This window comes from Xyrauchen texanus, chromosome 15 (genome assembly GCF_025860055.1).
Source record: "Xyrauchen texanus isolate HMW12.3.18 chromosome 15, RBS_HiC_50CHRs, whole genome shotgun sequence".
In the NCBI taxonomy this organism is placed as follows: domain Eukaryota; kingdom Metazoa; phylum Chordata; class Actinopteri; order Cypriniformes; family Catostomidae; genus Xyrauchen; species Xyrauchen texanus.
The window spans coordinates 3,842,194-3,866,943 of NC_068290.1; the positions used below are offsets into that span (position 1 = coordinate 3,842,194).

The window sequence follows — 24,750 nt, forward strand, 5'->3', positions numbered from 1 at the left end:
GAAACCAGAGAGCACCGCAGCCAGAGTGTGCAGGTCTTTATTATATTAATGTTTATTTATAATGACGGTTACCGTCGTTTCTAGCAGAGGAAAAAATCGTGAATAAAAAACTGACCTTGGACTTGCTTCATTGTCTCCTGACTGCTCCATTGCCCGAACTAAAGTCTTTGTTACAGTGGTGCTGAAACTCAGCTTTGGAGGAGAAAAGCTGTAAAAAAAATGTTTTAGTTCACCACAGGGAGAAAACGACCTATTTTTGCCAAAAAAAAAAAAAAAAAAAAGACGAATTTGAAAGTGAAAGTGGAGATATATAGTAAAAAGGACCTAAATATTGACCTGTTTCTCTCCCACACTTATCATATTTGATACTGAAGACATGGATTACACCACTGGAGTCATACTTTTATGCTGCCTTTATGTGCTTTTTGGACCTTTAAAATTCTGGCCATCATTCACTTGCATTGTAAGGACCTACAGAGCTGAGGTATTCCTCTAAATATCTTCATTTGCGTTCAGCAGAAGAAAGAAAGTCATGCACATCTGGGATGGCATGATGGTGAGTTACATTTACATGAGAAGCTAATTTGATTGATCTTGCACTGTTTTAAGCATTTAACCTATTATTTAAAAAGAAGGAAAAAAAAAATTATCAATGGGGTGAAAAATAAATAAATACATTTTTTTTTTATACAAAATATGTTCTCTGAAAACAAGTCTTATCTGAAGCTTGTTTTTATGCTTCAAATGTATTTTGTTTTAAGGATGTTTAGCTGAGAAATAAAACTGAGAAATACTGATTAATACAATTATTTTTACAGTGGCTGGTTATTCTCAACAAATTGCACGATCCTTCTGTTTTTACATGTCATCTCCTTTTATTTGCCATCTGTTAGATTTATGCTGCAGTTATGTTATGTAACATTTTTTCAAATACGTTGTCCAAGAATTTTCCATGCTCATTTCAGAGACGTATGCACATGTGGTACCAATATGACAGGGGTAGGTACGAAGCAAGATTGACATCAAACCATAACTTCTGGTTGGCTACATCTGATTGGTCTGATTTTATCTAATGGATAAAAGCGTATTAGGTTTCTAAACTGCATATCACTTGTCGTGCTTAAAGTGATTTTCAAAATATATATTTATGACTTCATAATATGCAGCTGGTTGAGAAAGAGGACTCCGATTTTGTGCTTGTGTAACTTTGCCGGATTGGCTGACATCAGGTACTTTCTGCTGACTTTACTGAGGCAGTGTGTTAGTCTCAGTCACCATTCACTTTTATTGCATCTTTTTTCAATACAATGAAAGGCTGAATAGTGAGGCTAATATTCTGTCTAACATCTCCTTTTGTGTTCCATGGAAGAATGTCATACAGATTTTGAAAACTGTTTGTGTGAGTAAATGATGATGCAATTGTCATTTTATTTTGTGTTTCTGGAGGTTGTGTTTTATCATAGTGTCAGGCGGGTAACGATGTTGGCATACGGCATGCTGCGGTGGTAAATGCTCTAATAAAATCTGTTCTGTCTCTCTTTCAGATGGATCCTGTCCAGAAAGCCGTTTTACATCATACGTTCGGCGTTCCTATTGCTTCTAAAAGGAGAGCTGTCGCATGCAGTATGTGCCATCTGAGGTTTAACTCACAAGTGAGTGTCCTCTGAAGAATTACGATAGATTTGTGTGAAGAACAGCCCATAATGTAAGTCATTATTCCCTGGAAAAACCTGCCCTCCACCAAAACTCTCAAATCTCATTTGCATTTGTGTACAGATTCAAAAAATGGCGTGTTTCTTTGCCACTCTGGGTTTGATCCCAAACAACATTGGTTGTTGTGCATATTGTAAATGAACACAATTTCATACATGCCAAATGGAGAATGACATTTGAGGGTCTGCAGTGGAAGGGAAGATCTTCAGTGAATTCTGACTTTAAAAGGAGAACTTCCACCAGTGTGGCACGATTTCATCAGAGCTATTTAATCCAAATAGGATTATTTAAAAACAGCATTTCCCGTATCCTCTCTATTAGGGCGTCCATTTATGCTGTCACTGTCTTATTGTGAGCTGTAATATTAAAGGGGTCATGACATGAGAAACCAAATTTGCCTTGATCTTTTGGTATATAAGAGGTCTTTGTATCATTAAAACGTCCTGCAAGTTTAATATTTTAAGACGTCCTCCCCATTCTAAACGAATCATTTATTTAATCAAGCTCAAAATACAGCTCGTTCTGGATTCATGGTTAGAAGTGACGTAACAGCGTTTGCATATGACCGCCTCCAGCACAAGATAACTACGCTTTAAGCGCAAGACAACTACGCTCATTTCGTATCGCCGTGCGCCTCACAAGTGTTCAGTCGATGGACAGCGAGCTCTGACAGAGACTACTTGTGCACAGGAAAATTACGATGCCACACAGATGTGCTGTTCCTGGCTGTGGTCAAACAAAACCTCTGAATAAGCTGCCGAAAGATCCAGACGTCAGGGAAAAATGGATGCAGTTTATTTTTTGCGGACGTCCCAGTCACGGCAGTGTTAACTTAAGCCATACCTGTCAACATTTGGTTTTCAAAATCCGGGAGATTTTTTTTGGGGGGGGGTTGTTATGAGCCTACCTCTTCATGCTGTAAGAGGTAGGCTCATGCTGTTAAGTGTACTGCACGTGTTAAGTGTATTATTTACATTGCAATACCCATAAATGAAAACATAACTTAATTTATTAATATTTCTTAATTTTTTTATTTGTCATTTTATTACAACAAAACATCACAGTTTTTAACACTGGTACAAACACATAACACTGTGGTACAAACTAATTTAACACATTTATTTACAGTTCATTCCTTGAGCATCAATTACTGTCTCTCTTTTGTAAACATAAGTACAGTATGTTTTGTAAACATGAATATTGTGCTCACTTTTTTTTTGAAGTGTTGTAATTGTATGTGGCAGATTTTGCTGCTCTCAGTGCCCTCTTGGACGGAGTGTATTTTGAAACCAAACCGGTGTGGTTTATTTTGCAGGATAGGAGAGAGCAAAGAGTGCTGTTATTCATGCTCATGCGATTTTCTGTAACTCTCTGTCTGTCCTTTCGTGATGAAGGATGAGATCGCCTGTGTGCCCTTACTTGCTCTTCTGCGCGATGGTGCCGCTGTGTTTTAATGTGCTGGCTAATGTCATTTTTCCCGCCGTGGCCTACATTAAAATCAATGCGACATACCTTACAAAAAGCGTGGAGGTTGTCTATATGACTGGGTAAGATGCACGTACATTGTTGCGTCCAACATTGTTGAAATTTACAATTGTACTTCAGTTTCTTTGCGGGGACACCGCCTTCACCTGCCATCATGTCTATCGGATTCGGCTCGCTTTCGGGTTAAACTTTCCGCGACTGCGCAACTGGGTTATACTAGGTTGCCAGGTTGAGGTGACAAATGGGTTGAAATTGTAAATGGTGTGTGGATTGTGTGAATATAATGCATTTAATACAATCTGGCAACTTATCAACATTAGACAAACATATTGGTCCGATTAATAATAATAATCGGCGATTATTCATAAAGGAGTTTGGGCCATGCAAATTACGGGAGTTTCCCGGGAGAAATAACAAACCGGGAGGGGTCCGGGAGATAGGGCTAAAAAACGGGAGAAACCCGGGAAAAACGGGAGTGTTGACAGGTATGACTTAAGCGTTTGTTCTGTACATTTTAAGGATGACTGTTTTGAGAACAAATCTCAATATGATGCTGGCTTTGCCAGAAAACTGTTGCTCAAAGATAAGTCCGTGCAGACTATTCTGGGAACAACGACGACGCAAACTGTAAGTAATCTATTTTAAACTTTAAACTACTTTTTAAAGCGCAATTTCATTCATTATGAATAATCACAGTGTTTTTACTTAGTTTACTTGCATATTGTTCTGGCTGGAGGCGTCAATAATTGATACATAGGCACTGACGTTAGCCAATCATAACAGTGGGCGTTAACACTGAAGTCTTAAATGGAATACGCCCCCAAAACAGACTGTTTGAATCAGAGGATGAGAAACAGGGTGGGAAAAGGTCATAAATCACTAGATTTTAAAAGTTTTTCTTAAAAAAAATATATTAATACTATAATTGCACCTAAGGGAACATAATAATACAATAAAGAAAACCATGTCATGACCCCTTTAACAGGACTGAGGTCTATCAAACAATAATCACAGCTCATTATAGGCATCAGTCAGGATTTTGGGCAGGTGACCTATCTGGGAGATTTTCAAAAAGAAGAGGACTTCTAGAGAGTTACAGTCAGGAGTCTAGCCAGACGATCCGGCGACTTTGGAAACTGAAATTTGGTTATCGTACACCACAGGTCTAATTAAATGTGAGGCACTTGTGTAACGAGGTAACCTGGGCAAGGAGGAGGCAGGAACCGGCTAAACAGTCGACGTTAAGTTTAATGATAAACATGAAACAAACATAAACAGACACACATGCAACGTAGCCGCACGCGTCGCTCGCTCTCTCTCAAACTGGCACCTCCAGCTAGTCTTTATCCCCCTCCCACTGACTAGCCCAATTCAGGGTGAGTGATTCAAGGCATTTGAATTGAATACAAATGAGTCAATGACAAATAATTAGATTCGAGATGATAAAAAGGTCCAATCTTTTAGAAATCTAGTTTAAAATGCATGTGCCTTAGAAGTTCTTTGAAATTTAAGCTTTGTATTCATGTTGATTTCATTAATGTTTTTTTTTTTTAAAAATCACAGAGTGATCAGATGCATTTTAAATAATTGCAAAAAGCTTCATTGGCCAAAAAATTTTACTTTATCACAAAAACCCACATTTCACTGTTTTTAGGTCCTGGCACAAAATGACCAGGTAACATTATTTCACTAAATATATCAGCAGCACCTGGGAAAGTGTGAACGAGTACTAGTCAGGTGAAATCACTCGATCATTCTGATTGGATTATAAGAGCAGACTGATTACTATAAAAGGAGGGAAGAAGTGCTTCCAATCATTGTGTTCTTGTTAGCAATGGTTACCTCTAAAGAAAGACGTGCAGCCATCATCGCTTTGCATCAAGATGGCCTCACATGAAAGGAAATTGCTGCAAAGAATATTGCACCTGAAAGAACCATTTACCGGATCATCAAGAACTTCAAGGAGAGAGGTTCAACTGCAGTGAAAAGGCTTCAGGACGTCCCAGAGTGTCCAGCAAGCACCAGGACCATCTCCTCCTGAGGAGTCAGTTATGGAATCGTGTCGCCACCAGTGCAGAACTTGCTCAATATTGGCAGCAGGTTGGTGTGAGTGTATCTGCACGCACAGTGAGGTGAAGACTTTTGGACGATGGCCTGGTGTCAAGAAGGGCAGCAAAGAAGCCACTAAAACATCAAGGATAGACTGAAATTCTGCAGGAAGTACAAGGATTGGACAGCAGAAGACTGGTGCAAAGATATTTTCTCTGATGAAGCCCCCTTCTGACTGTTTGGGACATCAGGAAAATTGATAGTCCGGAGAAGAAAAGGTGAACGCTACCATGAGTCCTGTGTTGTGCCAACAGTGAAGCATACTGAGACCATCCAGGTGTGGGGTTGCTTTTCATCACAGGGAGTGGGCTCTCTCACAATTCTGCCCAAAACACTGCCATTAATAAAGAATGGTATCAAAACGTCCTGCAAGAGCAACTTCTCCCAACGACCCAGGAGCAATTTGGTGATGATCCGTGCATTTTCCAGCATGATGGAGTACCACGTCACAAGGCAAGAGTGATAATGAAGTGGCTCGGAGATCATTACATTGAAATTTTGGATCCGTGGCCAGGCAACTCCCCGGATCTTAATCCCATAGAGAATCTGTGGTCAATCCTCAAAAGGCGAGTGGACAAGCAGAAGCCCACAAATTGTGATCAAATCCGAGCACTAATAAGGCAAGAATGGATCACCTTCAGTCATGATTTAGCCCAGAAGCTGATATCCAGCATGCCAGAGTGAATTGCAGAGGTTATGAATAACGAGGGTTAACACTGTAACCTTTAGGGTGCAGAGTATATTTGAATGAATTAGCATTATTTATAATATGTAATAAATATCGATCATAATTCTAAAGTTAAATTCTGCAGAACAGTTTAAATCAGGTGGCCAATGGCGTGAGTTTGTGGTGGGACTATCAATTTGACCAATGGAAGACGGTGGTAGTTTTTGGGAAACTTTTTTGAAAATAATCATTTTTGCAGTTTGGGCTCAGACCCATTGGTTAACATTGACTCTTTGCATAAATTGAATGTTTTTGCCAATAAAAGCCTTTAAAACTCACAAAATGCTTATCATTGTTTTCCAGTATACAATAGAAACATGTGAAACAATAATCTACAAACACAAAACACAAAATGTATGTCACTGCCACTACTTTTGGCCAGGGCTGTATATATATATATATATATACTGTATATACATTTAAAGAATTTTGGTTTTGTTTTGTACAATCTTTGGACAGTTACACCACCTTTTTTAAATTTATTTTTTAAAGATTTTATTAGTTTTTTTGTTTGTTTGTTTGTTTGTTTTGTTCAATCTCTGGACAGTTACCACCACCTAAACATTTTTCTTTCTTTATTTATTTATTTATTTATTTTTTTTACAATTTCTGGACAATCTCAATTTCAACACCTAGACCTTTTTAACTGTACCTTACATTTTAAATTAATCCATTTCAAATGTAATTAAATATGATCAAAATATAAATATACTTTTTTAATGATATATGAATATTTTTCAGAAACTGAATTTTTTTTTTTATCTTAGTAGAGCATTATTATAATTTTTTTTTTTATTTGTATGAATATCATTTTTAATGTATTTTTGAATAATTAAAGTAATAGTTTTTAGATGCTAGGCAGAATGTTGGTATCACTCACCATTCACTTTTATTGCATCTTTTTTCCATACAATGAAAGCAAATGAGGTCTAAGGCTTCAACTTTTTCTGTGTTCTATGGAATAAAGTCAGTCATGTGGGTTTGGAACAACACAAGGGTGAGTAAATGATGACATAATTCTCATTTTAGGTGAACTATCCCTTTAATACATCCCTAAAAAAAAGAAAAATGTCCTGTCATTGATCAAAATGCAGTCCATAATAGCAGGGGGAAAGAAACCTAGTTGATTCTTGAAGTGCTTTGCTCTTTGCCTGCCAAATACAGCAACAGTGTCTCTAATTTGCTTCTCTGATATTTGATTGATAGCATCATTTAACTAAGTCCCATTGCAGGTGCCCATCTTACTTAAATGCTCACTTGGCAACAACGGACTTCCTCCCCGCATGAGCATCAGCTCTCGGCCGTCACCGTGGCGGCTCTTCCATGTCACGACTTTAATGAATGGTTGATTACGGCACAGATTACACATGACATTTATCTGTGTCACTGCTTTCTCCCCTGCGATTGGTTGTGCTGGAAGGTGTCGAGAAACAGCCCATTTATCTCACCGTTCAAGCCATTTTCATAAAAATATCCCGCTCAAATGATGTGTTACTTACAAACACCAGCGATATAAATCTATATGATCCATGCACCGGCACTGCTACTTGTACAAAAACAATATATCACAGGCAACATCGTTGTGGACACTTTTTGCTTTTCATAAAGGTGTATCTCATGAAATAAGTTGTTAGCTGGGTCCAAATTAACAAGCGTCAAATGAGTGTAAAAATTGGCTTTGGCTATTAAATGAAATGGCTCCTTGCCAGCGACTAGAAGATAGCCTGACCTTCACTGATCTAAGTGACACTAGTGATTCAATTGAGAAGCTTTCAAACAAAACATCAGTCGAAACTTGCACGAAACGACCACTGGATTTATCATCAGAAGTTCGTCTAGGAAGCCTTAATTGTTTTTTTCTCTTAATAAAAATAGGCCAAAAATACAGTTTCATGGCTGGTAAGAAACATTTAGAGCATTTTCACAATTCACCCATCAGTGTCTAGCATTGGCCCATGTGTGTAATCCATGCTTGCCTCGCTTTTGATGGAGTAGGCGATGACTACCTTATTTATTCACTGGAGTATTTGAGCGTCTCTTGATAGTACCCTCACAGCTGCGGTCAATGTCAGACAGCCATCCATGAATTAGCGTTGAGGTAAACAAGGGCAGCTGAAGGACGTTGCATATTACCCGGTCCCACTGAGTCATAATATATATAGGTTGAAGACGAATGCAAATAGCTCAGTGTGTTTGAAACGTCCTACATTGTGCCCACGCTTAATAAAAAATGTATTTCATTCAAAGTCAGCCATCATGAGCTGGAACTGAAACCTCATGCACTGAAGACTTTGAGAGGATTTTTCTTACTCTGTCAAACTCTTTATTCCTTGATTTTACTCTGAAAAAGGCTCTGATACAAAACCTAGTGAGCTGCCTTGCTGTCTACTGCCTGCATAGGTAGCACCCCACCTGAAATGAAGCATCTTAAAGGGATATAAATGAAAATTTGGCCAGCATTTACTCACCCTCACCCTTACTTCTTCCCTCCATGGAACACAAAAGAAGATTTTAGAGCCTCAGTCACCTTCATTTTCATTGCATTCACTTTCATGTTTCCATACGGTGGCAAGAAAAAGTATGTGAACCCGTTGGAATTAGCTGGTTTTCTGCATTAATTGGTCATAAAATGTGATCTCATCTTCATCAAAGTCACAAGCACAATGTGTTTAAGCTGACAACACACACATAATAATATTTCATATCTTTATTGAACACGTCCCATTAAACATTAACTGTGGAAAAAGTAAGTGAACCTTGGATGTATTAACTGGTTGATCCTGCTTTGGCAGCTGTAACCTCAACCAAGTGTTTCCGATAGCTGCGGATTAGACCTGCACAACGTTCAGAAGGAGTTTTGGAGCATTTTTCCTAACATAACTGCTCCAGCTCAGCCATATTCTTAGGATGTCTGGTGTGAACGTCTCTCTTGAGGTCATTCCACAGCATCTCTATTGGGTTAAGGTCTGCGCTCTGACTGGGACACTCCAGAAGGTGGATTGTCTTTTTTTGAAGCCATTCTGTAGTGATTTTTTGTCGATGTTTAGGGTCCTGCTGCATCACTCAACTTCTACTGAGCTTCAGCTGACACAAGGCCACCCTGACATTATCCTGTAGGATATCCTGATAAACTTGGGAATTAATTTTTCACTCGATGATGGCAAGTGGTCCAGGCCAAGAAGCAGCAAAGCAGCTCCAAATCATGATGCTCCCTCCACCACACTTCACCTCTGGAATGATGTTTTCATGTTGGTATGTGGTGCACTTTTTATGCCGTACGTATGCCGTGTGTTCATCCCAAACGATTCAACCTTAGTTTCATCAGTCCACAAAACATGAAGTGTCAAGGTGGTCTTTAGAAAACTTAGCAATGTTTTTGTTGGAAAGCAGCGGTTTCCTTCATGGTGTCCTGCCATGGACACCATGACTGTATCATGTTTTTCATATAGTAGACTCATGAACAGAGATGTTAACCATTTTCAATGATTTCTTCAAGTCTTTATCTGTCACTCTAGGGTTCTTTTATACTCCATTGAGCACTCTGTGGTGTGCTCTTTGAGTCATCTTGGCCGAACAGCATATTTTGAGTTACATTTTAACAAGACCTCAGAATTCAATTGTACTTGACCCAGCCCATTAGCGCCTTGGGTGTGCGATTTCACCAAACCCACTTGGCATCTAGACTTAAGAAAATAATACAACTTAATTGCCATGCCAACTGACTTTGCACATATGACTCTTAATATAAGGCCCTTTATCTCTAAATAGATGCAATGACTGAATGAAAGTGAATGGTGACTGAGACTAACCTACTGCCCAACATCTCATTTTTGTGTTCCACAGAAAAAAGAAAGTAAAATGGGTTTGGAACAATTTTTGGGGAACTCTCCCTTTAACCACACAGATGGGGGTGGGGGTGCGCCCAGTGGTTTGATGTCGACAAAATGTGACCGTGTCACATTGCAGTCCAGCTTGTTTGTGAATGGCTCAGAGCTCCTTTACCCCTGTCTGTCTTCTAACACCTGGTCTGGGCTGGCCCTCTCCACGGGTTGGCCCGTTCTCTGTTTTCTAGAGCCAGGCAGTGGCCCACTACAAAGGCACCAAACATGCCAAGAAGCTCAAATACTTGGATGCCCCGAAATGCCTCAAACAGAAGAGTTCTCTGGTTAGCAAGGAAAATACCAACAAGGAGCCACCCGAAGGCCACTCGGTGGCCAGCAACACTGACGGAAAAGGTAAGAGAATATTATTTTTAGTTCTAAAGGTAAGCATCACTATAATTGGGGCTCATACTCAGGGTTAGGCATTAGAATAAACTTTGGTGCGTGACTCATCCCGCACCATTTGCGCTACAGACAATGATACCTCAAATCATGTGGCTTATCTACTAAAATAATAGCACACCTCTTTAAAAAGAAAAAAAGACAATAAAGCTGTCAAAAAACCCCATAAACTTGCATTGAACTGAGCCATATCTAGAATCAAATTCAACAAATTTGACATGGTCATTCCAGCTCTGTCACAAAGATCTCTCTATGTACTGAAAACAGCAAAGACGCTCCAAGAATCAGGTCATAATTTGCATCATAGGCGCTGTTGCTGTTTCGTACAATAATGTTGTTGATACTACACCATTATCTCTGCAGTACAGAACTGCCAAGTTAATTTGCTCGGATGGAAAATCAGCATGAAGCCCATTTTAGAATTTAGCTTTCATTACAGAGTTCCATCGGTCATGGAAAACCCAAAAAATATCAGAGACGTTTTAAACGGTGTTTTCAAGGGCTGTAAAAGTCATGGAAATTGAGTCATTGACAAATAAGGTTGCCCAGGATAATACAAATTAATAATAATATAATAAATAGATATTTAAAAAGATATGTAATCTTTGTGCCTTGTTAGTTTCATAGTTAAAAAAATAAATAAATAAATGAATGAATTGAAAATCAAGTGCATCTTAAGTGCACACTTAATAATCAATAAACATATTTTTCATTTTCATAATTTTTTTTTTTTTACAAATATCAAGTTTTCTTGAACTGAACAATATATGCCTTTTAAAAAAATAAAATAATAAATAAATAAATAAATATATATATATATATATATATATATATATATATATATATATATATATATATATATATATATATATATATATATACAGGGTTCGAATTATGATTTCATCTTTGTGGGGGTCTCTTAAAAAAAACAAAAAGTAGCCTATAAGCAGGCGTGGTGTGTGTGATAAATAATTGCTTAACACTGCACTTGACTCTTTTGATTTCAATGTTTATTAATACAGGAGTAGAGAAACGAGTAGACTGTCCTCTGATGATGTTTTTTGTTTTTTTGAAATAAACCCGAATTTTGCCAAAGTTGTACCTGATGTTGGTAGCAGTCTTTTTATTTTTGGTGGCATGGTTGCTGGTTCTGAACTTTACACTATTTCTAAAATATTCTAACTGATCCCCCAGCGTGAGTTATTCTATGTGACCGTTATTTAGAACCTGTCACTTTAATGTTTCCATGGTGACGCATCATTGCTTGTCACGTTACACAGCGCAACCACAACACAGCGCTGAATGAATGATGATCTGCTTTTATGTCATTTTTCCTTTTTTATACAAAATATTCACAAATGTATTAGCTATAACATGAAACACTGATATTCCGATTGTCAAATATGTGCAAGTGGATGTGTTTTGTTGTTTAAACGCCTTTATAACGATCGCGTTAAGTTAGTTGAGCTGTATGTGCGATGGGCGGCGCCATGTTATTTTACAACGCGTCAATTCCTCAACTTCTCACGCAATACATGAAAGTAAGTGGCCGGTGAACTGGGAGAAGAATAGAGTAAAATGTAAAGCTACTTACACAATGTGTTTCTGATATGAAAACGTGTCTTATTGTAACGTAACGTTAATGGAAAGGATTATTATTGCCGCTTCCCTAGACATCAGTGTGTATTTTACAAACTCAAAATATTTTTTGCTAGTACTTATGTGTATTTAAATGTCTGAAACCTAAAATAAACATTATGTGGTTGAAAACACAGAACAGTTGATCTGTCTATGGTTGTGATACATGACAGCAGCACTGAGCGCGTCTGTCTCTGGCTCAGCGCCAGCCAAAGCGCGAAAGCACGTTTGAATTTAGCAGTTGATCACGTGATGCACTGACCGTTCTAATCACACCGGTGTTGATCGATCATACGTGCAAAAGGGTTAACATAAACATTGAAGGAATATATTGAAGGAAAAAATGCTTTATTTGTAATTTAAAATAATGGTGCTGATGATTTTTAGAGACCCCCACAGGTGTATGATTTTACTGCTTTCATGGGAGCTCATCCTCTCTCTATGGGAGCTCAGCTCCCACTAGCTCCCACGTAATTCGAACCATATATATATATATATATATATATATATATATATATATATATATATATATATATATATGAAATAAGTCTTATGTTACAGTTAGGACTGTCGAATTTAATGTAATTCAGTGTGATTAATTATATTAAAAATAATGCGTTCAAAACAATTAACGTGGTTAATCATGTCCCCGGACAATAATAAGGAATATAATAATAAGGAAAATTATTAAAAACAAATTACTTTTGTGTTTGACTTGGGGCGGCTGTAGCTCAGGTGGTGGAGTGGGTTGTCCGCTAATCGCAGGGTTGGTGGTTCGATTCCCGGCCCACATGACTCCACATGCCGAAGTGTCCTTGGGCAAGACACTGAACCCCAAGTTGCTCCCAATGGCAGGCTAGCACCTTGCATGGCAGCTCTGCCGTCATTAGTGTGTGAATGGGTGAACGATACGCAGTGTAAAGCACTTTGAGTACCGCTAAGGTTAAAAAAGGTGCTATATAAGTGTAGACCATTTTGACAGAAGAACAACATGAGGGTGGGAAAATAATTACAGAATTTGAACGATTTCTTTGCATTTGTGCTGCCTTCCTTACAGAAACAATCCACCAACTCTACAAGACTAAATAAAATGCTATTTGTTTTGTCTTGTACTTGGATGTTGACACCACACAGATAAACACAAACAGATGTGCTAACGTCAGCAGTTTGCGTTCTCTGTACACCCTGAATCCAGCAAAACACAATTCTAGTACTAGTATTTGTTCTTCACAGCACTTTGTATCTCTAGAATGAAAATGCACGGATTGGTGGCCTGCTTCTGCTGTTATTGGAAAAATATCTGAGCCAGTATTGTTTGCATTAATAACTCCTATGAATAACGAAGGGTATCGTGATCTGGTAGAGTACATGAGCGTGCGAGAGACCTCCAGATACCTCCGATAAATCGTGCGAAATCATACTGAATGCAGCATGACACCTGAGCACTTCTCTCCTTTTCTCAGAGTTTGCAGTGAGCTGGGCGTTTGTTTGTCAAAATGCCACTCGGTAATGAATATTAATGTGCATAGATGTCAGAGAGATGAATAGTGGGAGCGTCTGAACGCTGTATTATCTGGAGTTTATTTGCCGCATGTAATGAAAAGTAGAGGCTCACGCGCTAATAGGGCAGCTTCAGAGAGCAGATAGTTGCAATGCATGTTTGTGGTGTCTTACTAGTCTGACATAAAACGATTAGACACAATCTGTGCATACCAATGTGCTGTAGAAATGGAACGAGAAAACCAACTTTAGTAATTTGTTGGCTTGTGTATTGTCTCTAAATGTTCGGTCACACTAGACTGTAAGTATGTGACATTAAAGACCACACAGTGTCTTACAAGGCTTTTTAACCAGTTTAAAGGGACCGTTGACCCCAAAATAAAAATTGGCATCATTTACTCACCCTCATGTTCAGTGTTAATTTATGGATTTATATATATATATATATATATATATATAAAAGAAATGTCCCTTTTTCAGGACAACATTTTTCCAAATAACTTTACAGATCTTTATTGTAAATGGTTTAAACAATGTTTTCCATGCTTGATCAATGAACCATAAACAATTAATGAACATGCGCCTGTGGAACGGTCGTTAAGACACTAACAGCTCACAGATGGTTGGCAATTAAGGTCACAGTTATAAAAACTTAGGACACTTAGGACACCTTTCTACTGACTCTGAAAAACCCCAAAAGAAAGATGCCTAGGGTCCTTGATCATCTGTGTGAACGTGCATAATGCATGCTGCATGGAGGCATGAGGACTGCAGATGTGGCCAGGGCAATAAATTGTAATGTCCGTACTGTGAGACGCTTAAGACAGCGCTACAGGGAGACCGGAAGGACAGCTGATCGTCCTTGCAGTGGCAGACCACATGTAACAACACCTGCACAGGATCGGTACATCTGAATATCACACCTGCGGGACAGGTACAGGATGGCATAAACAACTGCCCGAGTTACACCAGAAATGTACAATCCCTCCATCAGTGCTCAGACTGTCCGCACAATAGAGAGGCTGAACTGAGGGCTTGTAGGACTGTTGTAAGGCAGGTCCTTACCAGACAACACCGCAACAACGTCACCTATAGGCACAAACGCACCTTTGCTGGAGCAGACAGAAGTGGCGAAAAGTGCTCTTCTCTGACGAGTCGCGGTTTTGTCTCAACAGTGGTGGTGGTCAGACTCGCGTTTATCGCCGAAGGACTGAGCATTACACCGAGGCCTGTACTCTGGTGTGGGATCAATTTGGAGGTGGAGGGTCCATCATGGTCTGGGGCGGTGTGTCACAGTATCATCAGACTGAGCTTGTTGTCATTGCAGGCAATCTCAATGCTGTGTGTTACAGGGAAGACATCCTCCTCCCTCATGTGGTCCCCTTCCTGCAGGCTCATCCTGACATGACCCTCCATCATGACAATGCCACCAGCCATACTCCTCGTGATTTCCTGCAAGACAGGAATGTCAGTGTTCTGCCATGGCCAGCGAAGAGCCCGGATCTCAATCCCATTGAGCACATCTGGGACCTGTTGGATCGGAGGGTGAGGGCAAGGGCCATTCCCCCCAGAAATGTCCGGGAACTTGCAAGTGCCTTGATGGAAGAGTGGGGTAACATCTCACAGCAAGAACTGGCAAATCTGGTGCAGTCCATGAGGAGGAGAAGCACTGCAGTCCTTAATGCAGCTGGTGGCCACACCAGATACTGACTGTTACTTCTGATTTTGTCTCAACAACAGACATTTCCATCACTAATTTTGCTGATGAGACAGCTTATAACAGCTCATGTTGTTCCAAACCTCTGACTTACTTTGGTGGAACACAAAACATCTCGTTAGGCAGAATCTTCAATCTCAGTCACCATTCATTGGTCATTTTTCTATATAGTGAATGTGAATCTTGTTGTATTCCACAGCATAAAGAAACGTATATGGGTTTGGAACAATATGAGGGTGAGTAAATGATGAATTTTAATTTTGGGTGAACTATACCTTTTAACCAGCTTCACCATAGAGGCCATGCTAGTCCACCAGCTACACTAGCACCAACCCAGCATAAACCAGCCACCAATAAACAAAATAGAAACAAAGGAAGAAATGATGAGAGCTGAAAATGACATGTAATCGATGAGACAGCAGTGTTTGAACCACCGAGCTGTGAGAGTCACCCAAATGGAGATCTACTGAGGGAGAATGTGGCCATGGTGCTTTGATGTGATGCCCAAGATTGGCAGAGGGCAGAGAGTTTTTGTGCAGATAAGAAGATGAGTCAGCAGCATTCTGTGTGTGTGTGTGTGTGTGTGTGTGTGTGTGTGTGACAGAGATGTCTCCAACTCTGTTCCAGTCCAGTGCGGCAGGAAATGTACCCTGATATTAGCTATTAAAGAGCAGATTGTCAGGGGAGGAATGCCAGCTCACACAGCTATACAATGGAGGCAGAGAGCAGCAGTCAGGGAAAGAGATGAGAGAGCAAGAGAGAGTGAAAAAGAAGACTTAAGGCCCTTTCACGTGACTCGTTTCCAGGGTAAGAGAATGGAAGGGGGGCTCTGTGGCCTCCGACTCCCTGGTGATTCCAAAGCTTTAGGATGTGTGGCCCAAGACTACCAAAGGAAGCTGGACACCAGGGCGCATACAATGTAAGCTAAGGAATTTTAGGAGAAACATCTGAGATATGTTGGTTGAAACATAACTAATATTATGTATGAAGTTTTCTGATCTTGAAAGAGCAAGAAAGCAATTTTGTCTTTTTCTCTGGGAAGAGAGAGAGAGAGAGAGAGAGAGAGAGAGAGAGAGGTACAAGCTGTGGATTGTTCTGTCATCAGCAAACCTGGCATCCTTTTCCAGCATCTTTACTGTCTATTATTGCACTCAGCTATTCACCCCGCACTGAGCTGGAAAGATCCCTTACGCAAACACGCACATTTCGGTCTGGCAAACCTGATGACACTGCAACAAAAAAAACTTTTTTTCTGTAAACTACAATGTCAGTACTAGAATTTTCGATTAATGGCTCATTTTCAAAAAAGACTATGTCTTCGAATGGCATTCAAAGAGAACCATTTATCTATGTAATGGAGAAACAGATTGAAATGTCATTTTTACAGCACACTATTATCTATTAAAATAACAAGGGGCCTTATTTAACAATTGGGGCCTTATTTTCACAAAAAGCAAGGAAGAAAAAAAGGAATGAACGAAGGAAGGAAGGAAGGAATGAATAAAGGAACGTTGAAGGAATGAGGAAGGGCATTATCATGTAATTTTGTTGTCAAGTACTTTAACTATGTCGGAGCTCATCTTTCTGTCTCTTAAAGATGACCACATGTATATTCACATCAGCGATTAAGGTAATTATCTGGTTAAGACTTTATTCCCAAAAAAATTATAATGCTCCATAACGGTTTAAATTCTCCATTCATCTAAGGAAGGGATGAAAGGAAGGAAGGAAAGAAGGAACAAAGAAACTAAGGAAGGATGGAGCAAAGAAAGGTATGAAGAGATGAAAGCAAGGAAGGAAGAAAAATGAAAGAAAAGGAGGAAGGATGACGAACGGAAAGAATGAAAGGAAGGAATGAGGAAAAGAAGGAAGACAGAAAGGAAGTAAGGAAGGAGCAGAAAAAGGAAGGAAAGAAGGAAGAGACAAAAGGAGTAAGGAAGGAAAGGAGGAAAGAAAGAAGGAAGACAGGGAGGACGGGAAAAAAGAAAGGAAGAAAAGAAGGAAAAAAGAAAGGAAGGAACGAAAGAAGTGAGGAAGGAAGTAAATGAGGATGGAAAAAATAAAGAAAAAAGGACAAAGGAAGGAGGAAAATAAGAAACAAAGAAAAGGAAGGAAGGAGCAAAGAAAGGAAGGAAGAAAAGGAGGAAGGAAGGGAGAAAGACAGAGAAGAAGGGACAAAATAAAGGAAAAAAGAAAGAACAAAGAAAAGTAAGCAAGGAAGGAAGGAAGGATGGATGAACTTAAGGAGGAAGAACAAAAGGAAAGAATGAATGAGGAATAGAAGGAAGACAGGAAGGAAGGGATGAAAGTTCGGAAAGATGGAAGACAGGGAGGAAGTTACAAAAGAAAGGAAGTAAAGGAGCAAAGGAAGTAAGGAAGGAAGGAAGAAAGAAAAGTAAGGAAGGATGGAGCAAAGAAGTAAGGAAGGAAGGAAGTGATGAAAGCAAGGAAGAAAGAGGAAGGAAGAAAAGGAGGAAGGGAGAAAGACAAAGAAGGGACAAAAGAAAGGAAGAAAGAACAAAGAAAAGTAAGCAAGGAAGAAAGGAAGGATGGATGAACTAAAGGAGGAAGGACAAAAGGACGAAGGGAATAGGAAAAGAAGGAAGACAGGAAGTAAGAGATGAAAGCAATGAAGGAAAATGGAAGAAATGGAGGAAGAAAGGAAAGAATGAATGAGGAATAGAAGGAAGACAGGAAGGAAGGGATGAAAGTTAGGAAAGAAGGAAGACAGGGATGAAGTAACAAAAGAAAGGAAGAAAAGGAGCAAAGGAAGGAAGGAAGGAAAGAAAGAATGAAAGGAATGAATAAGGAAAAGAAGACAGGAAGGAAGTGATGAAAGGAAGGGAGGAAAGAAAGAAAGAAAGAAAGAAAGAAGGAAGACAGGGATGAAGGGACAAAAGAACGGAAGAAAAGGAGCAAAGAAAAGTAAGCAAATGAAGGAAGGAAGGAAGGAAGGAAGAAAGAAAAGGAAGGAAGGACGGAGCAAAGAAAGGAAGTAAAAGATGAAAGTAATGAAGTAAAATGGAAGAAAAGGAGGAAGGAAGTGATGAAAGGAAGGAAGAGACAAAAGGAAGGGAGGAAGGAAAGAAAGGAAGACAGGGAGGAAGGGACAAAAGAAAGGAAGAAAAGGAGCAAAGAAAAGTAAGCAAATGAAGGAAGGAAGGGAGGAAGGAACAAAGAAAAGTAAGGAAGGACGGAGCAAAGAAAGGAAGTAAAAGATGAAAGCAATGAAGGAAGTAAAATGGAAGAAAAGGAGGAAGGAAGGAAGGAAGGAGGAGATGGAAGAAAGGAAGGAAAGAAGAAACTATGAAAAGTAAGGAATGAAGGATGAAGAAAATGAAAGAAGAGACAAAAGAAAGGAAGGAATAAAGGAAGAAAGGAAATTTAGGAAGGGACGAACAAACGAAAAAAGAAAGGAAGGAAAAACTAATGAAATAAAGAACAAAAGAAACAGAAAGAAAGAAAGGAATGCATAGACGGATGGACGTCCCGCCATTAGCTATATCTATCGTACAAAGTATGAAGAATTTCTAGATGAGATATTTGACGCAATTAATAACAGAAACAGATGACTGACAGGAGCACGTGGCCCTCGGGGACTGATTTCACAAGTCAGTGTGATTCATAATGGGGCGTAATCACGATAATTAGAGTGCTTAATCCAGCATCATGGTGAAAATGTAATCAGAACTCAAGGGAACTTACTGATTAGTCTGTCTAATAACGAGGGTGGAAGGATCCTTACTGCCCTGTAATTAAAGAGCAGAGATTGGCAGCGCGCTCGGGCATGTCAGCGAGGCCTGGAGCAGATGAGAGCAGGAGAGAGTGATAGAATGATGCCTTTGAAGGAGCAGGTCTGGCTTTTTACTCAGATTATGGTCCTACTGGGCCCCGGGGCCCCAACCTCTTTGGAGACCCCTCTTGTCATTTTGACCGATACACTAATAAGGAATTGTACTCGGTAAAAGCGCTGTTTATTTAAATGCGCTGTGAATGTTTCATGCGTCAGGCAAATAGCACAGATTTCTTTCTTAATTAAGCATCTATATTTTGTGAATCTAGTGATCTTAATTTACATAGAAAAGAGCAATGTTTGCACAAAAATGAATGACAATGACTTAATTGAAATACACAAGACGCAGAGCACTTTCAGTCCCAGAGAGGCCGATAAAGGGCGTGCAACACATACATTGAGGTCCGCAGTGCAGGCAGGCAACAAACGAGCAGGGCTGCATTGCATACAGCCCATTTACACTACCAAATTCTCATGAATGGGCTGTCTTCATTTATATCGCTGTTCCTTGACAGGAAATGCAATGCATAAAATCATGCAGGTATGGGTCAAGATATTCAGAGGTCTGAGGAGAATGGCCAGACTGGTCCAAGCTAACAGTAAAGTGACATTAACCCAAATAAGCACACGTTACAATAGTGCTATGCCGAAAAGCATTTCTGAACATGCAACATGTCGAACATTGAGGCGGATGGACTACAGCAGTAGAAGACCCCTTCGGGTGAAAATCCAAGGAGATCAGCAGTTACAGAAATACTCAAACCAGCCCATCTGGCACCAACAATCACGCCACGGTCCAAATCACTGAGATCACATTTTATTCAGCTTTTTAATGGTTGATGTGAACATTAACTGAAGCTCCTTACCCGTATCTGGATGATTTTTTACATAACACTGCTGCCACGCAATTTGCTGATTAGATTTTCGCATGAATATGTAGATGCACAGGTGTACCTAATAAAGGTGCCATTGAGCGTATAGTGTCAAATCACTGCAGACCTCTTATCGTGAAGCAGTCACGGTCCCCTTTTACCCTGGCCATAATTCATTCTTGCTCATGGGGTTATTTTATGTAATTGTGTACTGTAGACTACAGTCACCTTATAATATCTAAAGCACCTTGATAGTTGATTGATAACAGCCATTATGGCCATGAATTAGGGGCAATTGATCTCTCTCTCTCATCTTCTTTTACAGTGTCTCTCTGTCTCATTCTCATTCCTTTGGCAGACGGGTCTATGCACAAGGGCACATAGATTTCTACTTCACTGACAGGCAATCAAAGTAGCATGAACCCTCACAAATGAACCTTTAATGACTTCTTTTCAGACCCAAAAACTGTACAAATTGATGCATAGTGTTGGGAAGTAACTAATTAAAATTTGTGAAGTTATTTATTTAAAGGAAAAGTTCACACAAAAGTGTGCATGGAGAATAATTTCACGATCCTTCAGGGCTGCACAATTAATTAAAATACACCAATAATGGTGATATGGTCATATGTGATTATTAAACTGCAAAACGTTGTGATTAAATACAGTACCGGCGCTCCCTATAAGCAGACTATGCAGTCTGCGTAGGGCACCAACCTCCTAGGGGGGCACCATCTTACCCTAGGAGGGCACCAGAAAGTCCACCGGCTGCCCTTACTCGCACGTTATACGTTATTCAAGGACCCGAAAGCAGTTGCGGAACACAGACACAGAACATATCATGCAAATATGAATATAAATATAATATAATATAATACATAAATATAAAAGTGCATATCAATGAAAATTATTAAATATTATTCTCACTTGTATCTATCCATGAAAACAACAAAAACATAATTTTTCATTATAATAAAATAAATTTGTATTTAATGCCTGTATGCCTTTGTTATATAGAATCTACTTGGCTACAATGGCTTTTTTGAAGTAATTATATATATATATAAAAAAAAACTTTGGAGCCAATTCAGAGCAACCACACAATTATCGAGATATATATTGTATACACTGGTGATGAGCCAAAACATTATGACCACCCGGACATTGCTCCATCTCCTAACAAGGCCACATGTCAAGGTCTGGGCAGATTAGATGGGAAGCGAACAATCAGTTCTCGTAGCCAACATGCTGAATGCAGGAGAAATGGGCAGGAGTAAAGACCTGAGCAACTTTGACAAGGGCCAAATTGTTATGGCCAGACGACTGGTTCAGGGCATCTCCGAAACGGTAAGGCTTGTGGGGTGCTCCCGGTCAGCAGTGGTGAGTACCTACCGACAGTGGTCCGATGAGGGACAAACCACAAACTGGTGACAGGGTGTTAGGTGCCCAAGGCTCGTCAATGCACGAGGGCAACAAAGGCTATCCCATCTGGTCCGAACCGACAGAAGGTCTACTGTGGCACAAATCACAGGCCCCTGTCCACCATCGAAAGAACCTACAATGGGCATGCGATTGTTGGACCTTGACATTGGAGCAGTGAAAAAGGCTGTCTAGTCTGATGAGTCCCATTTTCTTTTACATCATGTGGACAGCCGTGTACGTGTGCAGTGTTTACCTTGGGAAGTGATGGCACCAGGATGCACTGTGGGTGGACATCCCGGTGGAGGGTGTGTGATGCTCTGAGCAATGTTCTGCTGGGAAACCCTGGGTCCGGCCATTCATGTGGACATCAATTTGACACGTGCCACCTACCTAAACATAGTTGCAGGTCAGGTACACCCCTTCATGGTAATAGTGTTCCCTCATGGCAATGGCCTCTTTCAGCAGGATAACGCAGCATGCCACACTGCACACATTGCTCGGGAATGGGTTTGAGGAACATGATGAAGAGTTCAAGGTGTTGCCCTGGCCTCCAAGTTCCCGAGATCTCAATCCGATTGAGCATCTTTGGCTCCACCTCGCTATTTACAGGACTTGAAGGATCTGCTGCTAATGTCTTGGTGTCAGATACCACAGGATACCTTCAGGGGTCTTGTTGAGTCCATGCTTCAGCAGGTTGGCACTGATTTAGCGTCACGTGGAGGACCAAACGAATATTAGGCAGGTGGTCATAATGTTTTGGATCACCCATGTATCTACAATAGGCTGAAAAATCTCAAGATATAATTTGTGTAGCCATAGCGCCCAGACCTAGAATGATTTTTTTTTTTCAAGAGTAAGCTTGACTATCTACTTTTAAACTGTTGCTTCACAAAATACCCACATAAAGTGGACTGTAGCTGTGCCAAACCTCCTGTGGAGAGAGTTTGGTTTGGTGGTTTGTGATGTTGGCTTCCTGTTGGTAGATGAAATTGAGGCTAACGATCAGGTCAGCACTGCCGCTCACTCACTCATCTCATTTACTCCTTATCTCTCGTTCAAGGTGAATCTGCCCATAAACAGCTAATGACTTTGTGGGCTTTTTGACACTGGCGGTAATTTGATTAATGGCCAGTAGAGCTGTGTTGAATAGCCTCTTCATTGAGTGAATAAAGCTGAGAAATCGTGCAGGATGGAAAATATTCACAGAGCAGTTATGTCAATTGCTCTGTTCACATTATATATTTTTATCTGCATTTTAGTCTTTTTCTAAAGAAGGTTTAGCGCATTTAGAGCTATCATTTTGAATCAATAAAGTCAACATGAAATGTCTTTCCCAACACTTTGTATTTCCGTAATCTGACATATTTTGGAGTGAAACAGAGAAAATGGTAACAATGTACAATAAGGTGGTATTTGTTCAAATTAGATAACTACATTAACATGAACTAACGATGAACAAGAATTTTACAGCATTTCTACTGTTCATTTGTACACATACATACATTTTTAAAAGTGAAATGTGGTGGACGTTAACATTAGTTAAAAGGATAGTTCACCCTCATGCCATCCCAGACGTGTCTTTCTTACTTCTGCTGAACATAAAAAAAGATTTAAAAAAAGTCTAAGCTCTGTAAGTCCATACAATGCAATTAAATGGTGTCCAGAACTTTGAAGCTCCAAAAAATCACATAAAGGCAGCATACAAGTAATCCATAAGACTCCAGTGGTTTAATCCACGTCTTCAGAAGCGATGGAAAAGGCGTGGGTGAGAAACAGATCCATATTTCAATCTGTTTTTACTATAAATCTCCACTTTCACTTTTAGAATGTGAAAGTAAAAGTGGAGATTTATAGAGGAAAATGACTTAAATATTCTTTCTGAAAGCATGGATTAAACCAGTTTATGTATTACTATTATGCTGCCTTAATGTGCTTTTTGGAGCTTCAAAGTCTTGAAACATCTGGGATGGCATGAGGGCACAGGTGCAGATCCCGCTGAGCAACCACAGATAAGGCCGTACACCCACGGAAAAGCATGAGATATTTCCCATTCATTTTCTCCATTGGCATTTAAACCAGAAAGCTCTATTATGAATTAACAACATTAAAACATTTGATTTGAAGCAAATAATTACAAAAAAAATCGCTGTTCCTGTTTTGCAAGTATGATGTTAAAGTGCACAATCTTGTCTTTGTGGTTGAAAAGCACCAGCAGTTGTAGTGACTGGGGGTTTATTTTTCATTAGACCCAAACCCTCATCCTTAAAGTTTTAAATAGAGAACTTTGGTGTCTCTGGTTGAGTTCCTGCCTCTCAGTTACTGTGGTCAAACTTGACAGAAGTGTCCACTGCAGATTTTATAGAAACTGGAGCGTAAATGAATTCTCTGTGTGCCGAGGCGTCATGGTCAATGATGCTTCTCTGGTGGGAGAGAAATGGCTCCATTTGCCATCGCCGTTGTCGCCTCAGTCCAGGGCTCAATAAGCTAATCTTCTCCAGCCAGCTGGTGAGCCTTTTTAACACTAATGCAGGACTCTGGACCATTACATCCAAACTTGCTCCAAAAAGTCTTGTTTTGCTTTTCCAACCAATGGGCAGTGATGGGAAGTGATTCAACTTCAGAACATGTTGATTGTCAACCACAGGTGCTCATACTACATATACATGTTTTATTTTCTCTTCAGTTAATGTGAGGTTAAGACGTTGTTTTTTTTTTTAACCCTGTTACTACAATTTGTGACATTTTTGTATAAACCTTTACATTCTAAAATGGGTGCTTTATTGTTTTGTAGTAATAAACATTAATTAAATAAATATAAAAAATATAAATAAATAACAATCAAATTAAAAGACAATATATGTGTGTGTGTGTGTGTGTGTGTGTGTGTGTGTGTGCTTTTATTATTTACTATTAATCAAAAAGAAAAAATAATATAATAAATAGTATAATATATTTTAATATATACATTGTTGTGATTTATATGTATTTATAAGTTGTATAATTATATTATATAAATTTGTATTATATATATATATATATATATATATATTATTTATACATTTTAACAAAAGGTATAGTTTTCAATATATACATTCATTTTAATTTATACGTAATATATATATATATATATATATATATAGAATTTATTAATATATATATATAATTAGAGCTATATAATTGTAATATTATGTTTTAATAAATTTTATTTATACAACAAAAATTCCGAAAAAGTATGAAAAATGTGAATAAAACAAATAGGAGTAATTTGTAAATTATATTCACCCATTGCTATATTGAAAACATTACAACTATACATTATATGATGTTTTTCCTTGTGGGAATTTCATAGTTTTTTGAAAATGTACAGTCATTTTAAATCAGATGATTGCAACACGCTCCAAAAAAGTTGAGACAGGGGTAAATTAAGACTAATAACTGTTTGATGAGTTGAAATAACAAGGCGATGTGAAACAGGAGATGTTATACAGGTG

At 39.1% G+C, this 24,750-nt stretch overlaps 1 protein-coding gene across 3 annotated transcripts in view; it reads left to right on the plus strand.

Moving 5' to 3' along the window:
* LOC127655955 (zinc finger protein 385D-like) overlaps window positions 1–24,750 on the plus strand; it is a 71,241-nt gene that overhangs the window by 37,139 nt on the left and 9,352 nt on the right. For 2 of the 3 annotated variants that reach the window (XM_052144054.1, XM_052144052.1), the window contains exons 3-4: window positions 1,545–1,652; window positions 10,107–10,269. In XM_052144054.1, coding sequence (XP_052000014.1) covers window positions 1,545–1,652; window positions 10,107–10,269 — 271 coding nt within the window. The remainder of the gene's footprint in view (window positions 1–1,544; window positions 1,653–10,106; window positions 10,270–24,750) is intronic. The other variant, XM_052144055.1, reaches the window with a different exon arrangement.